Source organism: Anabrus simplex, chromosome X (assembly GCF_040414725.1).
Source record: "Anabrus simplex isolate iqAnaSimp1 chromosome X, ASM4041472v1, whole genome shotgun sequence".
Taxonomy (NCBI): domain Eukaryota; kingdom Metazoa; phylum Arthropoda; class Insecta; order Orthoptera; family Tettigoniidae; genus Anabrus; species Anabrus simplex.
Genome location: NC_090279.1, coordinates 164835055 through 164851917, shown reverse-complemented (window position 1 = coordinate 164851917; position 16863 = coordinate 164835055). Strand labels below are relative to the sequence as shown.

At 42.7% G+C, this 16863-nt stretch overlaps 1 protein-coding gene across 2 annotated transcripts in view; it reads left to right on the top strand.

Annotated features, from left to right (window-relative positions):
* Positions 1–9266, top strand: part of LOC136886825 (farnesol dehydrogenase) — a 67569-nt gene extending 58303 nt beyond the window's left edge. For both annotated transcript variants that reach the window (XM_067159665.2, XM_067159664.2), the window contains exons 5-6: positions 8891–9037; positions 9123–9266. In XM_067159665.2, coding sequence (XP_067015766.1) covers positions 8891–9037; positions 9123–9164 — 189 coding nt within the window. In that variant the 3' untranslated portion in view covers positions 9165–9266. The remainder of the gene's footprint in view (positions 1–8890; positions 9038–9122) is intronic.
* Positions 9267–16863: the final 7597 nt, after the last annotated feature.

Here is a 16863-nt window from a genome sequence, read left to right as displayed (position 1 = left end):
GTTTAAAAGTTCAGTGGTGCACAGTTTTTACCAATGATATAATATGATTACAGGCTAATTTTCAAATCTAGATACATCAACAATACCTTTTTATTATTAAAAATAAAACAAACATTTTATATTTCTATTTTCAGGAATATTACTATAACGCATTAACATTTTTTTCATTTAAAATCTCTTTTACCATACTGAAATGAAACACTTTGAGGTAGCCTAATTCCGGTATTGAAAAAATATCCTTTTGTAATGTATCTAGTTCGAAATTAAACGTCGCGTGGGCCTTCCCATTCGTTTCACCTCGGATTGTACCTCGGCAGTCCGTTGCGGAAACGGCCTAGACATTAAAGACTGCACCGAGTTCATGATCTTGCAAAATACCACTAACTGATAAAAACGCACAATAATAAAAACACACATGCTGACACGAATGTTTAAACAATGAAATCAATAAGTTACTTAGCTTGTACGCACATAACAAAGTTCACGACTATACTGAAAGAAATGGCGGTGTTTATGATCAAATTTAGAGACATTAGTTATATATCCAGCCACGGCCGACTTGATGCGTCGCTCTAGCCAGGACGAATAGCTCTAGCTAGCTCCTTACGGAGCGCAGCGAGGGATCCAACCGGCCGTGATCCAGCAGATGAACTTCCATCCAGTGTCGCTAAATGACACTCCTGTTCTATAACAGAATCTCACATTGAGCAGCAACGGTCGGTAGCGACTTCGCTAGTAGTTGGTTACGTAGGAGCACGGCCGATTTGATGCGTCGCTCTAGGTAGCTCCTTAGCGCAGCGGGGGATCCAATCGGCCGTGGTAGGAGGAGCCAGGTTGATAAACTTCCATTTAAGCAATGTATAAGAAGCCACGCCTATCTTTTCCTCTCCCCGCGCACCCCTCTAGCAGCCTAAAAGCACACTTCTAGCAGCCCCGTGCACCCCTCGAGCAGCCCAGATTTCATCCTACCATAGGTTGACTTCCCGCTGCAAACTTGTCGGTTCCTGCAGTGAACATCTAAAGGGCCCCATACACGCGCAGACTTCTGGAATACTTACCTGCACAGACTTGCCTCTGGGAGGTAAGTCGGAGGTATGCAGTTGCCCACACACGCTCAGACTAAATGATTATTTACCGAGGAGGTTGAATACGACACGCTCAGCTGTTTTCTGTTTAAGATTATGCACTTCGGATGGTTGAAAAATATATACGGATCGAAATTAATTAGATAGTCGGTATAGAAGATGAGTTGTTATTTGGACATAATGTAGCGCTCTGCACGAAGAAGACGCTCAAAAAATTATTTCAGTTTTCATATTTGTAGGTTACCACGTTTACATTTATTGCCGCAACTCTGAGATAGCGCTTTCGTCGCAAAGTCTCCAGCTGAATTCAAGCAGCGCCAGAATGTCAGAGACTTGCCTGCGGACATTTTGTCGGCAGACTTATCGGCCATACACACAGAGCCATGTCTGAAGAGACTGGTTTGCGCAGACTTACCTCCGACTAAGTCTGCGCGTGTATGGGGCCCTTAAGAGTACCGGCTTGTAAAGTACCCTGTAGTCAATATTTGCTCTTTCAAGCTCTTGAAACGTTGGTCTTGTTGAATGAAAATACAGTAGTTGAGTAATCCAAATGATAAAACTTTACCTAAAATAAACATAAAAATTTAATGGGGGTAGCGCAAACCTGCAACCTTATGGAGAAACCGCCCCTGCCGTTCAATAAATTCTGTGACTGTCCTCATTCTGCCTCGATTTTTCCTCAGCTTTATCATATTTCACGTTACTGCCACGTGCTTTCGTAGAAAAAATATCAGTTTAACATGCCGTATTAGACGTTTGAATACAGGACATGTAACTTCGCATAAATTCTTGAAGGGATCGTGTAATCCATGACCCATTCCCGTGCGAAGAACGGATACATGTGCTAGTGCAAAATAATTTGAAAGCTTGCATCAGTCTGCTCCACATGCAATGTCGAATCTTTGAAGGATTTATACGAGCCAATGGTTACGTGAACGATGTTGATCCACGAAATATCACTGTAATATTTGTCACAAACGAAAGGTAATCATTGATTTACACAAATAAAGTCTCAAATCCCAGGTTGATTAAGAAATACCGTCGTTACTAGCAAGAAATATGTATATGTATTTACTGGCTGTAAATAGGAGTCCATGGTGTTGCATTCCGCTGCTTGCGCCGTCTTTTGTTTCTTTCTTGAGGTCCAGGGCTGGCACCGATGAATGGGAGTGCTATGTCTGCGATTTTTGTTATCTTTGCCCATATGTCTTGCATTCCGCTGCTCGCGCCGTCGTTTTTTTTTTTTTTTTTTTTTTCTTGAGGTCCAGGGCTGGCACCAACGAGCTCTCTTTCTAGCGAATGGGAGTGCGGGTATTTTGTTGAAAAATAGCATGATCCCTGGACCAATAAATCGTTTAATGAATCAGTTAATGCACATGAAGTGACAGCCCATCCAAGTACATCGAATGAAAAAAATCAATAAAACGACACCAAAGAACTTCAGTGAGCAAAGACATCACAGACGACAGTGTTGGACAAACAAAACACTTACGGAAGCGCTGCGACGTAGCAGAAATAGTTGTTGTAAGGCAGTAAAGTATGTATTCACTAAAATTCGTATTATTTCTTAATCAACTTGGGATTTGAGACTTTATTTGAGTAAAAGTAATTACTATCTTCCATTTGTGACAAATATTACAGTGAAATTTCGTGGATCAACATCATTCACGTAACCCGAGCCAATAAATAAGTCGCAAAACTGAATTGAGGAAATACTAATCAAAGTAACTTTCCGACATATTCATCCTGTAAATTCAGGCACTTATCCCATCTCGTTACAAGTCCTTGAAAGCCAGTAGCAAAGAAGTCCTTTGGTTGCTGTCGCAGCCAACGTGTAACCTCATAGATTACGGCATCATCTGTATCAAAATGACGGCCACCAAAATAAATTTTTAGGGGCCAAAACAGATGAAAATCACTGGGGGATAAGTCAGGACTGTACGGTGGATGTTCGAAGCGCTCCCGATCTCTGATGCTTTTCCTTCCATGGTTAAACTTCTGGATCCAATTGAACACAGCTTTCCGTGAGGAACAGTTTTCACCGTAGACGGGATGCATTTCGCGATGTACTTTTCTGTGGACAGTCCTTTGGCCCACAAAAAACGCACAACTGCACGCTGTTCTTCTCGTGTACAGTCATGCAACACATGTGCCATCGTGCACTAACAGCCTCTGACTGACTGGGTGCCTGCGAGATGTACGACAAGCATATATATGCTGTCATCTGCTGGCAAAACTTGCGCGCGTAATTTCAAATGGTATAAGGCACACACGTGTTTGCGACTTATTTATTGACTCACCCTCGTATATATGTACAAGACTTGTCCAAATGAAACATCTAGAAACTTACACTATACAGAATGTAAGAATAAGGTATGCCAAATTTTCAGGATTCATTCCTCGCTGGTATAAGAAGAAAGTATATATGTTCACGGGTCCAGAAACGCCTTACTTCCACGTTAGAATTCTTTATCTACAACTCTTCGTGCTACATTAATCTTGAGAAACTCACAGGAACAGAACGCAGCAGCATGCCACATGAAATGTTCAAAGTTACCCCCGTTATCATTGATACGATTATTATTATTTTAGTTCGTTTTCACCTACTAGGGACCACGGGGCTCGTCTTAACTCTTCGCTAAGATCTTGTGCTTTTTCTTGGCCCAGTACGCTATCATGTTCTGGCTGTGTGTGCCTGCTTCCTTCCATCCGTCCACTCAGGTCTGGTGGTCCCTGTACTCTTTGCTTGTGAGGGACAGTGGGAAGGCTCCCTGTAGGATGAGCTGTCGGTACTGAGATCGGTTCTCTGTGGTCTCTAATGGGATCTGTAGTTCCTCTAGGTTTGATTTTACTGATCTTAGAATCCTTTCCCATACTATTGTCACTGTGAAGATTCTGTTGGTGAACCTGCAGGGTTCAGGCGGCTCATGTGCCCGTAGAATGTCAGTCGCCTTTTCCTCATACATGTGACTATGTCTTCCTGATGCTCATAGAGCTCGTTGTTGAGCCTGATCCTGTAGGCTCCATATTCCTCTCCTATGGGTCCTAGTATCTTCCTCAAGATCTTCCTCTCTTTAAGTTCTAGTTTCCTGAGTGGGCCCTTCAGATCCATCAAGAGGCACTCAGAGGCGTACAGTACAGAGGGTATTACTACTGAGTTACTGTGCTTCAGCTTAAGGTTCTTGGAGGTGTAAATGCTTTTACAGGAATGATAGGCCCTCTCTGACTTGGTGCACTTCGTGTCTATGGCCAAAGTTTCGCTCTCGTTTGTTGCTGAGATCCATTCTCCTAAGTACGGTATGCGCCAAAATATACAGTATTCATTTTCGCGCAGTGCGCATGTGCACGCCTGAGCGTCTGCGTGTTGTTACATCGCCATGATGAATTGTTAATTGTGTAAAGAACGTTGTGCTCTGTGATTGGAAGTGACAATGGGTCTCGCGACGGAGGAAAAAGTTTTTATAGTGGAGTATTATTTTCGCTCGTGCGGAAACGGTTATCAAAGTGGGCCGAGTTTAAAGTTAGTGGCGAAACAAGATCGTGAACACTTCAATAAGCCAGCACCTAGCAACACAGTTATGCTGTCTATTGTTAAAAAATTTCGTCGTACGCGTTGTGTATTGTGTCAACGCAAGGGAAAGTCTGGTAGGCCAGTAACTGTGTCCACAAATGAAAATCATGGACGTGTCATCAATCAGGTGTTGCAGTCTCCAACGTGAAGTCTTCGGCGAAAAGCTCTGAAATTAAACATAAGCCCTACGTCAATTCGACGATTGTTTAGAGACATAGGTGGATTTCCGTACCGAATACAGGTTGGGCAACGATTGACGGAGCATGTCACGGTGGAATATTGTGCACGATTTTTGGCTATGGTGTACGAGGATCCAGATTTCTTGTTCAACGTGTGGTTCTCCGACGAAAGTCACATTCACTTGGACGGTTTTATCAATCGCCAAAAACTCTCTTTTTTGGTATCGAGAGGCCAGACACCGTAGTCCAGAAACCGCTACATAGCGTGCGTGTGACGATTTGGTGTGCAGTGTCAGGAAACGGTGTGCTAGGTCCGTATTTCATAGAGAATGATGGTGGTGCACCTCTTACTGTTAACCAGGAACGCTATAGGAACATGGTGATCAGGCCATTTATTCAGGATCTAAGAAGGTTTTGTCGTGCCAGGAACATGCAGATGAATAGCCAGTGGTTCTAACAAGACGGGGCGACCTGCCACACCGCTCGACAGACTACGGCTATGCTGCAAGAAACTTTTCCAGGACGAGTAATTTCCCGCGGGGCTGAGTTCTCCTACCCGTCACATTCCTCCGATCTCACACCATCTGATGCTTACGTGTGGGGAATGTTAAAGGAGCAAATTTTCAATTGTCCAGATCCACCCAAAACTGCGCCTGCATTACGTCAGAAGATCGTCTCGTTCTTCGGGACTCTGCAGCAACCTATGTTCCAGAATATGTTGGAAAATCTGCGTGATCGTTATGAACACTGCCTACAGCGCAATGGAGCACATTTTGAACATTTACACTATCATCTCGATAAGTAAGGTAATGACAATAAGACTAACAATTTCCAGTACTGTATATTTTGGCGCATACTGTACTTGACTGCAGGAACTTTACTTACGGTGTTGTTTCCTAGTGGGATTGTAGAAGGAGCCTGCTTTATATTAGTGATAAACTCCGTCTTCTGTACGTTGACCCTCAAGCCGGTTTTTGCTGCAGTACTGTAGAGGCTCTGTAGTTGGTGAGTAGCCTCTACCATGCTTTTGGCCAGTAGGGTGAGATCATCAGCAAAGGCTAGACAGGGTACACTGAGGTTGTCTTTCTTGTGCCCAAGCATTAGTCCTGCTTCTGATGGCAATGTGGCAGTCCATTCCCTGATGATCTTCTCTAGTACACAGTTGAAGAGGATGCAAGAGAGACCATCTCCCTGTCTGGATGAGAAAGCTCACTCCTGAACTTGACTTTGGAGGTGGTGTTCGTCAAGGTAGCTTGGACCAGTCCGGTGGTCTTCTCATCTAGGCCTATTATTATTATTTCTTGGGTATGTCCATTCAACGAGCGCGTTTGAATTTGATCGTTAGCTTGATGGTTTTCGCTTTCTTATCCTCCCAAAATATCTTAATGAATGCACTGTGTTGCATCTTGCGCTCTGTGGACCACTTCCTACCAGTTTTCTTTTAGGTTTCTCCATGAGTTTGTGCGTGGCTACTATTGTGCTAAAGGCTCCACGATCTTCTATGATGTGGTCCGTGATATTCACTTCTTGGAGGTCCGCCTTAGCTTCTTCTAGCCAGTTTATTGTGACCTCCTTTGAGTTAATTACTTTAAAGAATCTTTTGGTGAGTCTGTCGCTGTCCATTCTACCGATATGGCCAAGGAATTTCAGGCATCTCTTGAGTACGGCATAAGTGAACCTGTCAGTTAAAAAGTCAGCGGAGAGATGGCGTGGAATGACATTAGTAGACGAATAAGTTTGAATGGCGTTTCTAAAAGTAGGAAAGATCACAATATGAAGATAAAGTTGGAATTCAAGAGGACAAACTGGGAAAAATATTCATTTATAGGAAGGGGAGTTAGGGATCGGAATAACTTACCAAGGGAGACGTTCAATAAATTTCCAATTTCTTTGAAATCATTTAGGAAAAGGCTAGGAAAACAACAGATAGGGAATCTGCCACATGGGCGACTGCCCTAAATGCAGATCAGTATTGATTGATTGAAGTTCGGGTCCGCTGTTCTCCTCTTAATCCACATTCCATTTTCTTTCGTGGGACCATGAATTTTCCGGAGAAATTTCCCTTCTTGCTTTTCAATTTCTATAATTATTTTAGAGTGACCTCAAAGGTATATTATTATTGTTATTCTTCTTTCTTTCTTTCTTTCTTTCTTTCTTTTTTCTTTCGTAATCTCTTTACCCTCCAAGGTCGGTTTTTCCCTCGGACTCGGCGAGGGATCCCACCTCTACCGTCTCAAGGGCAGTGTCCTGAAGCGTGAGATATTGGGTTGGGGATACAACTGGGGAGAATGACCAGTACCTCTTCCAGGTGGCCTCACCTGCATGCTGAACAGGAGCCTTGTGGGGAATGGAAAGATTGGAAGGGATAGGCAAGGAAGAGGTGAAGGAAGCGGACGTGGCCTTAAGTTAGGTACCATCCGAGCATTTGCCTGGAGGAGAAATGGGAAACCACAGAAAACCATTTCGAGGATGGCTGAGGAGGGAATCGAACACCCCTCTACTCAGTTGACCTCCCGAGGCTGAGTGGACGCTGTTCCAGCCCTCATACCACTTTTCAAATTTCGTGGCAGATCCAGGAATTGAACCCGGATCTTTGGGGGGTGGCAGGTAATCACACTAACCACTACACCACAGAGACGCACTATTATTATTAGTATTAATATTATTGTTGTTGTGTTGTTTGGATCATTAGTCCACACAGGGTGTAGAAGCATGCAAAGAAATTGTTGTCTCGACATTTAAAAAAAGTCAACATTACCCCACTCCAACACCAAAAAGGAGGCGACGGGGTGAAGGGATAGTGCTGAAGGCCACTTCAGTACGAAAAAGGAGGAGAAAGGAGTGAACGGGTAGTGCTGAAAGAAGGCACAGTGTGTATTGCTCTGTATCCACCACTGCGCCCATTTCTATCACAACAGTCTTGTAGCGGACTGTCTACCTGTAGCAATGGGTTAAGCAAGAAGCTTTGTTTATATCGGGCCACCATTTTTCTGCATGCGTGTACAAGTGATTGGTAAGACCATAATTAGAGTACAGTTCCAGTGTAAGAATCCCTCGCCAGGATTACTTGATTCGAGAACTGGAAGAATCCAAAGGAAAGCAGCGCGATTTTGTTCTGGGTGATTTTCGACAAAAGATAGTGTTCCGAAAATGTTGCGACGTTTGGGCTGGAAAGACTTGGAAGTGAGGAGACGAGCTGCTCGACTAAGAGGTATGTTCCGAGCTGTCAGAGAAAAGATAGCGTGGAATGACATTAGTAGACGAATAAAATTAGGATATATCGTAGTCCGCCTCTGTGGTGTAGGTGGTTAGCGTGATTAGCTGCCACCTCCAGAGGCCCGGGTTCGATTGCCGGCTCTGCCACTAAATTTGCAAAATGGTACGAGGTCTGCAACGGGGTCCACTCAGCCTCGGGAACTCAACTGAGTAGAGGAGGGTTCGATTTCCACCTCAGCCATCCTCGAAGTGGTTTTCCGTGGTTTCCCACTTCTTGTCCAGCCAAATACCGGAATGGTACCTAACTTAAGGCCACGGCCGCCTCCTTCCTCATGCCTGTCTATCCCTTCCCATCCTCCCATCCCCCTACCAGGCACCTCTTCAGTATAGCAGATGAGGCAGCCTGGATGGGATACTGGTCCTCCTCCCCAGTTGTATCCCATGACCCAATGTCTCACGCTCCAGGACACTGTCCTTGAGGCGGTAGAGTTGGGATCCTTCGTTGAGGCCGAGGGAATTAACCAATCGTGGAGGGTAAACAGATTAAGAAAGAAGATATATTGTAATAATATGGAGATAAAGTTGGAATTGAAGAGGACAAATTGGGGTAAATAATCGTTTATAGGAAGAAGAATTAGGGATTGAAATAATTTACCAAAGGAGGTGTTCGATAGATTTATAAATGTTTGAAATGATTTAAGGATAGACGAGGTAAACAATTAATGGGCATCTGACACCTGGGCATAAATGCATATTAGTGCTTAATGATAAATCTCTCTCCGTACCAGAGTCCAGAAACCCTTCTTCATTCATCAATATTTCATTTCTTTTGATTCCAGAGTGTGAGCCCAGGAGTAGTGCATACAGATATTGCTAACACTACTTCCAGAGTCGACGCAAGTATGTTTTATAGCCTTCCAAATCTGAACGCGGAAGATGTCGCCGACGCAGTCACCTACGCCATCTCGACACCTCCTCATGTACAGGTACTGAGATTTGATTTTACACACCTGACCATATTCTTATGAGCAGAGAATATCATAACGTTGCTAATCTGTCATTTCGTTACAGATTCATGAAATCATTATCAAGCCCGTTGGAGAACCATTCTAATGGTTCTAGAGGCCACGATGGAATTCAGTTCGTCCCTCGAGAGACCAGGAATGGAGTTCTGTAGCCTAAACGATTGATGTAAATAAACACATTGAAAATGTACCACACATTCTATAATTTATTTCTGTTGAACTGTTTCAGTATTGCTGAAGGATACATAGATCCCTGTGTACAGCCAGTGATAGAGGGTCGTCCTCTGAAGTTCAAGATCGCGGGTTCGAACCCAGCAAAAGTAGTTAGATTTTTGCAGATGGAAAAAGTCATTTTGGTACTCAATGTGACACAAAGTTGGCATGTAAATCATATCTGGTGAGAAATTTGGTGTTTACCCGAAAAAAAAAATTAAAATCCAGCCATTCACCTACTAACGGAGATCTGGCCAAAGGCAGGCGTTTATACAAATGGAGGTATAGCCTATACTACACCTAGTGCATCGTCACTGTATTGTCCCACATAGGAGGCATGCAGTCAACTTTCTAAGGGTCGGTGGATGCAGAGTGGATTTCCAACCCACAAGTGGCCACGGCTGGTCCGTGGTCCAACAGCTTTGTACTCCGACTGGCCAACGGAGCAGAGGAGGGGTGGCCACTGCTCTACCGTGGCTCTACGCCTCTGTATTCGGGAGATGGAGGGGGCTGGTTTCCACCGTCGGCTGTCCTGAAAATGGTTTTCCGTGGTTTTCCATTCTCCTGCACTAAGACGAATGCCGGGACAGTTCCTAATATAAGCCAAGGCCGCGAACCTTCTCACTTTCTCCGCACATCTCCTTCTTCGATACAAATCTCCCGGCCTGGGAGACGGCGTCACCGTCTAAGAGGCCCGCCTCCCCCTTCAGGGGAGGAATGAAAACATTTTAATAGAATAATACCTTTCTAAATTATTCCCGCTAATGAAAGCCGAAACTGGGCTCACTAGAGAAAGCAGACTCCTGCATAAAAGACCATTCGCCAGACCCCTTAAAGTATACCATTCCTATCTGTGAAAGTGCATCGAGTTCAGAACAAAGCGCTGCGCTTTATTTACAGGACGCCCTGATGCACGAGAAATTCATATCTCCACTAAGAGGACAATAATGCTCCCATTACAGAGCGCATAATAAACTATATGGTACCAGGACCCTTCCTATTAGGGAGCTTGAGAATTATGAAACCGATGGCCTCCTTCACAAGAGATCTAAGGTCGTGATCCCCTACACCCCCCGTCCCATACGATGAAAAGGCGCCAGGTCGAACCCTGACCAATTGGAAATTACGATCAACTAAATAAGTACCACCTTACCAAAAACAATCCAGTCGCTACTTTAAATATCTTAAGAACCAACATTCAAGATCTCAATAAGCCGGTAGACTAAAATACCAACGAGACGGTGCTGTGTGCCTCAACAGCGCACTAGCCGCCAGCAACTTGGAAAGGTCTGTTAATCTAACCGATGAGCCCACTGCTACACTGGAGGGACGCACTGTTAATTTCACAACCGAAAAGACCTGAAGAGCTTGAATGATTTTAACATTTGCAATCAATGAATTTACAGTCGAACTTCGATATCTCGAACCTCCATTACTCGAATTTTCAGTATCTCGAAGTAACTTAAATTTCCCGGACGTTAGCCCTATTCTTCAGAGTATTTATTTCTCTATTACTCGAAATTCGTTCGTTCGTTCGTTCGTTCGTAATCTGTTTTCCCTCCAGGGTCGGTTTCTCCCTCGGACTCAGTGAGGGATCCCACCTCTACCACCTCAAGGGCAGTGTCCTGGAGCATGAGACATTGGGTCGGGGATACAACTGGGGAGAATGACCAGTACCTCGCCCAGGCGGCCTCACCTGCTATGCTGAACAGGGGCCTTGCGAGGGATGGAAAGATTGGAAGGGACAGACAAGGAAGAGGGAAGGAAGCAGCCGTGGCTTTAAGTTAGGTACCATCCCGGCATTTGCCTGGAGGAGAAGTGGGAAACCACGGAAAACCACGTCCAGGATGGCTGAGGAGGGAATCGAACCCACCTCTACTCAGTTGACCTCTCGAGGCTGAGTAGACCCCGTTCCAGCCCTCGTACCACTTTTCAAATTTCGTGGCTGAGCCGGGAATCGAACCTGGGCCACCGGGGGTGGCAGCTAATCACACTAACCACTACACCACAGAGGCAGACATACTCGAAATTCGGTTACACGTATTTCTCGAAGCAAACATTTCCTCCCTTGAAACAAAAAATACGTTGTAAATCGAATTTTGTGTAAAATTAACTGTCCAATACGGCATTTGTGCTTTGTGAGGCACAGTTAACAAGTAAAGAAAGGTTTACAGTGATGCTGGGAACTAATATGATGGGGACCAAAAAACGAAAACTTCTAATGATCGGAAAATCGTTGAAGCCTCGCTGTTTCTCGGGTGTGACATACGAAAGCAACCCCTGAAGTCGCGGAAAACAAACTCCATTTACGAATCTCGGCTGCGTGGTATTGACGAGAAGTTTCAACGTGAATGGAGAAAAGGTTTATAGTAAGATAGAGAAGAGACTAACGGATGTTTTCCACAGGTGTTAACCGAGGTATGCTTCTTGTTTCACTATTGTATGTCATGTCTTCTAAAATGTTACCATAATAAGGGTTATAATTAAAGTGATGCCAAAAAAAAATAGAGTTTGTTTGTATATTTTGAAATAATGTGTAAAAATAAGGTATTCAGTATAATATTCGATATCTCGAAATTTCGATAACTCGAGGTGATTCGAGATATCGAGGTTTCACTGTAAATTATGGCTTCCTTCTGTGAAATACTTTTTTTTATAAAACGGCCAAAGGCAGACACTTATACAAGTGGAAGCATACACCTCCCCTGGTTCATCGTCACTGCATTGTTCTACAGAGGAGGCTTGCAGTGGTGTCTCAACGGGCGATTACAGAGTGGGTATCCACCCACAAAAGGCCACGGCTGGTCCGTGGTCTGATAGCTCTGCACTTCGACTGGTCAACCGGGCAGAGGAGCGGTGATCACGGCTCTACCGTGGCTCTACGCCTCTGCATTCGGGAGATGGAGAAGGGCTGGTCCCCACTGTCGGCTGTCCTAAGAATGGTTTTCCGTGGTTTTCAGTTCTCCTTTTTTTGCTAGTTGCTTTACGTCGCACCGACTCAGATAGGCGTTATGGCGACCATAGGACAGGAAAGGACTAGGAGTGGGAAGGAAGCGGCCGTGGCCTTAATTAAGGTACAGCCCCAGCATTTGCCTGGTGTGAAAATGGGAAACCACGGAAAACCATTTTCAGGGCTGCCGACAGTGGGATTCGAACCTACAATCTCCCGAATATTGGATACTGGCCGCACTTAAGCGACTGCAGCTATCCAGCTCGGTTTCAGTTCTCCTACACTAAGGCGAATGCCGGGACATTTCCTAGTATAGTATAGTATAGTATAGTATAGTATAGTATAGTATAGTATAGTATAGTATAGTATAGTTTCCGTGTTTTCTCATTTTCACACCAGGCAAATGCTGGGGGCTGTACCTTGGCGTATTTGTAGAGTAATAATAATAATCATATTTTTTATACTGTCCTATGTCGTCAGCCATGAATATAGATTTATGTGGTTCGTCAGCCATGAATATACATTTACGTGGTTCCTCGCCATGAATATAGATTTATGTGGTTCGTCAGTCATGAATATAGATTTATGGGGTTCGTCAGCCATGAGTATAGATTTATGTGGTTCGTCAGCCATGAATATAGATTTACGTGGTTTCCTATTTTTTTCACCACGTAATATCAATATTACAGTAGACAATTAAATGTCTCTAGTGTTCAATTCTATAAGATTAAAATGTTACAATCAAAAATTCAGTGTTCTAAACACTAAATACCTGTTGTAAGTGTCGACTAAAAGGGTGTCGCCTGAGTAGCCGTCCGAGCTATTCAGCGTAACAGATTAACTTTTTGTGTGACTATGTCCGATTTATAGCTAGATTAGGTTGCGGTAACTCCCCTGCCTGACGCAAGTAGATACTAAAAAAAAGGGTAAAAATAATTTTATAAATAAGGTAAGTTAACAATATATAAATACATTTCCGATCCCTCTCCCCCTCTCACAGCTGACAAAAAATCATTTTATCTGCATGGTGTTAGTGATTATTGATTTAAGAGGAAATATAAAACTAGAATCCCGCAAATCCATCTCCTTAACACAATACGATGTAGAATTATAGGTAGGACAAAATTGCATGTATAACTTAAAGAAGTGCGTTTGTTATCATGTATAACCTGTTTTCAATAGAGAAATTAGCGTTCGAATCCCATAACGCATGTATTACAGATTTTTCTAACAGTCAATAGATCAAAGTTCGAATTCCATGATTTTTTATTCTGTTACGGTAACTATTGTGTTTGCGATAAGAGAACAGGGTTTGAATCCATGATTTTTTATTCTGTTATAGTAACTAAATAATAGTTCGAAATCTATATCTGTAATACAGACATTTTTTCTGTTGCATGCGTCAGTGTATCTAATAGAAAGGAGTCAAAGTTCGAATCCCATGATTTTTTATTCTGTGACGGTAACTATTGTATTTGCGTTAAGAGAGCAGGGTTTGAATCCATGATTTTTTATTCTGTTACAGTAACTAAATCAGAGTTCGAAATCTATATCTGTAATACTGACTTTTCTGTTGCATGTGCTAGTGTTCGAATCCCCCGCAAATTCATCTCCTTAACATAATACGATGTAGAATTATAGATAGGATAAAGATTTTTATGGTATCCCCTGCTAAGTAGTAACTAAAAGCGCAAAATCATTTTATCTGCACAGTGGTAGTGATTATTGATTTAAGAGGAAGTACAACTGTACGTCGGATGGAGACATACAGCACTTGCTTGTCCTACAATCAATTCCATATTTTGTGTGTGCGCTGATTGCATATACAGTATAATTTAAAGAAATGCGTTTTTTATCATATATAGCCTGTTTTCAACAGAGAGATTAGTGTTCGAATCCCATATTGCATGTATTAGATATTTTTTTCTAATATAAAGGGAACAGAGTTCAACTCCCACGATTGTTTGTTCTGTTACGGTAACTATTGTGTTTGTATTATAGTCAAGGTCAGTTTTTCTGTTCAGAACACGATAGCAAATGAATAATGACTATTCAGATCTTTACTGTAAGATAACGACTGTCCTCTGTAACAGGATTTAACCTGTCATCATGGTTTGTCTTGTCGGATGGAAACATACAGCATTTGCTTGTCTTACTTCCGCGCCTATGCCGAGCGAATTGGCTACGCGGTTAGAGATGTGTAGAGTAATAATAAACATATTTTTATAATGTAAAGTACTAGTAGCACTATGTGGTAATGTCATTTCAACAAACCTATACCGAGCGAATTGGCTATGCGGTTAGGATTGTGCAGCTGTAGAGTAATAATGAACACTGTCTGTTCAAATCTTTACTCAAAGATAACAACAGTGTGTTCTGTGTCCTCTGTAACAGGATTGAACCTGTCAAAATGTTTTTGTCTTGCCGGATGGAGACGTACAGCATTTGCTTGTCCTTCATTCAATTATATATTTTTTGCGTGTGTGCTAATTGCATATATAACTTAAAGAAGTGCGTTTGTTTTCATGTATAGTCTGTTTTAAACAAAGAGATTAGTGTTCGAATCCCATAACGCATGTATTGGAGGGTTTTTCTAATGCTAAATAGAAAGGGAACAGCGTTCGAATCCTATTCTTTACTGGAATATAACAACAGTATATTCTATGTCTTCCGTAACAGGATTGAATCTGTCAACATGTTATGTCTTGTCGGATGGAGACATACAGCATTTGCTTGTCCTACAATCAATTCTATAGTTTTGTGTGTGTACTCATTGCATATATAACTTAAGGAAGTGCGTTTGTTATCATGTAAAGCCTGTTTTAAACAAAGAGATTAGTGTCCGAATCCCATAATGCATGTATTTGAGATTTTTCATAATAGAAAGGGAACAGAGTTCGACTCCCACGATTTTTTTAAATTCTGTTACGGTAACTATTGTGTTTGCGTTATAATCAAGGTAAGTTTTTCTGTTCAGAACACGATGAAAATGGTGTCGGGGAGGGACTATGTCGAAAAGGGTAGCTTGATTTAAAACTATAATCCTCTCTCGAAAAGGGTAAAAAGATAAAGGGTAAGTAAAAAACTTATGCAACACACAAGAACAAGAGGACAACACTACACTATGCTTTCAACTTTAATAACGTAAGCATATTTGGTAAAAGGTAATATTTGACTAGACCTCTTATCCGGTATTCTTTGCAAACCGGACTGGGAGATCGACATCAGTTAGTTCTTTAATAAGAAAATTATGATTTATAGGAAGATGGTGTCATGTCGAGAAAGGCAGCTTGCTCGAGAAGGGCAGCTTGCATGAAAACTATGTCCGGAAGGGTCTTGTCGAAAAGGGCAGCTTTCATTAAAACTATGTCGGGAAGGAACATGTCGAGAAGGACAGCTTGCCTTAATCCACTAAGGTTAGGCCCCCTGGCTTTAGGATCGTTCAGTTTTTCAAAAATTCCGCGTCTGCACGTGGCTAAGTCCCAAGTCAAGTGAGGTTATAGCGATCGATCAAAATTCCGCGGCAAAACAAGTGCACATGGTTAAGACCTGTCACGTTTTCAAATTCCGCGCTTCTCACATGGTTAAGATGGTAGCAGTGAGGTTAGGGTCTGTTAAGACGATAGCAGTGAGGTTATTCACGTTTACTTGTTCAAAATCCTCGCCCACGTGGATAGGATCTGTCAAGATGGCAGACGTCAGAAACACGTGGATTTTAAATTCCGCGCGCCTTACATGGTTAAGATGGCAGCAGTGAGGTTACGCACGTTTAAGATGGCAGTACTGAGGTTAACCACGTTCTTAAAATCCACGCCCACGTGGTTAGGGCCTGTCATCTTAACAGCTGTCAAAAGCACGTTGATTTTAAATTACGCGCCCTCTACGTCGTTAAGATGGCAGCAGTGAGGTTAGACCCTGTTAAGATGGTAGCAATGAGGTTAGCGACGTTCACGTGATTAAATTCCGCGCCCACGTAGTTAGGACCTGTCATCATCACAGCTGTCAAAAGCACGTGGATTTTAAATTGCGCGCCACCATGTTCATAAGGTGGCAACAATGAGGTTAAACCCTGTTAACCCACTAATGCCCACCGTATGATATATCATACGCAAAACGTGCTTTCCAAATTGCGTTATATCTCCGTCACCGTAACTGTTTTGAATTTTTAAAAGGCATCATTTGGCGCATCAGGGACGCAAATAATGTTTCCTAGCTAATGGCATTGTTGTTTTCCTCCTGTTACGACGATAGTTGGCAAGAAAGAGCGGGTAGCGCAGCAGGCTGACAAAAATGACGCGCCGGTGGGTATTTATAATTATTGTGGAATTGAGCTATGGAAAATTAATCATATTTCGGTATATTTGTTACGAGAATAGTATGAGGATTTGACCTCGTATGATAGTTACTATCTTCACTGATCGAGATGGCATTCAAACACAAATATCTTTTAACGTATGCAATATCATACGCTGGGCATTCGCAAGATGAAATTTTTCAATTTCAGATAAAATACAATAGCAGATGGGGAGGCCAATCTGTACATTCTAGACAGCTTATAAAATGATTATTGTGATGATGACCCGTTTTCAGAAGCAGATGAAATAGGATTGGTGCTTATGGGAGC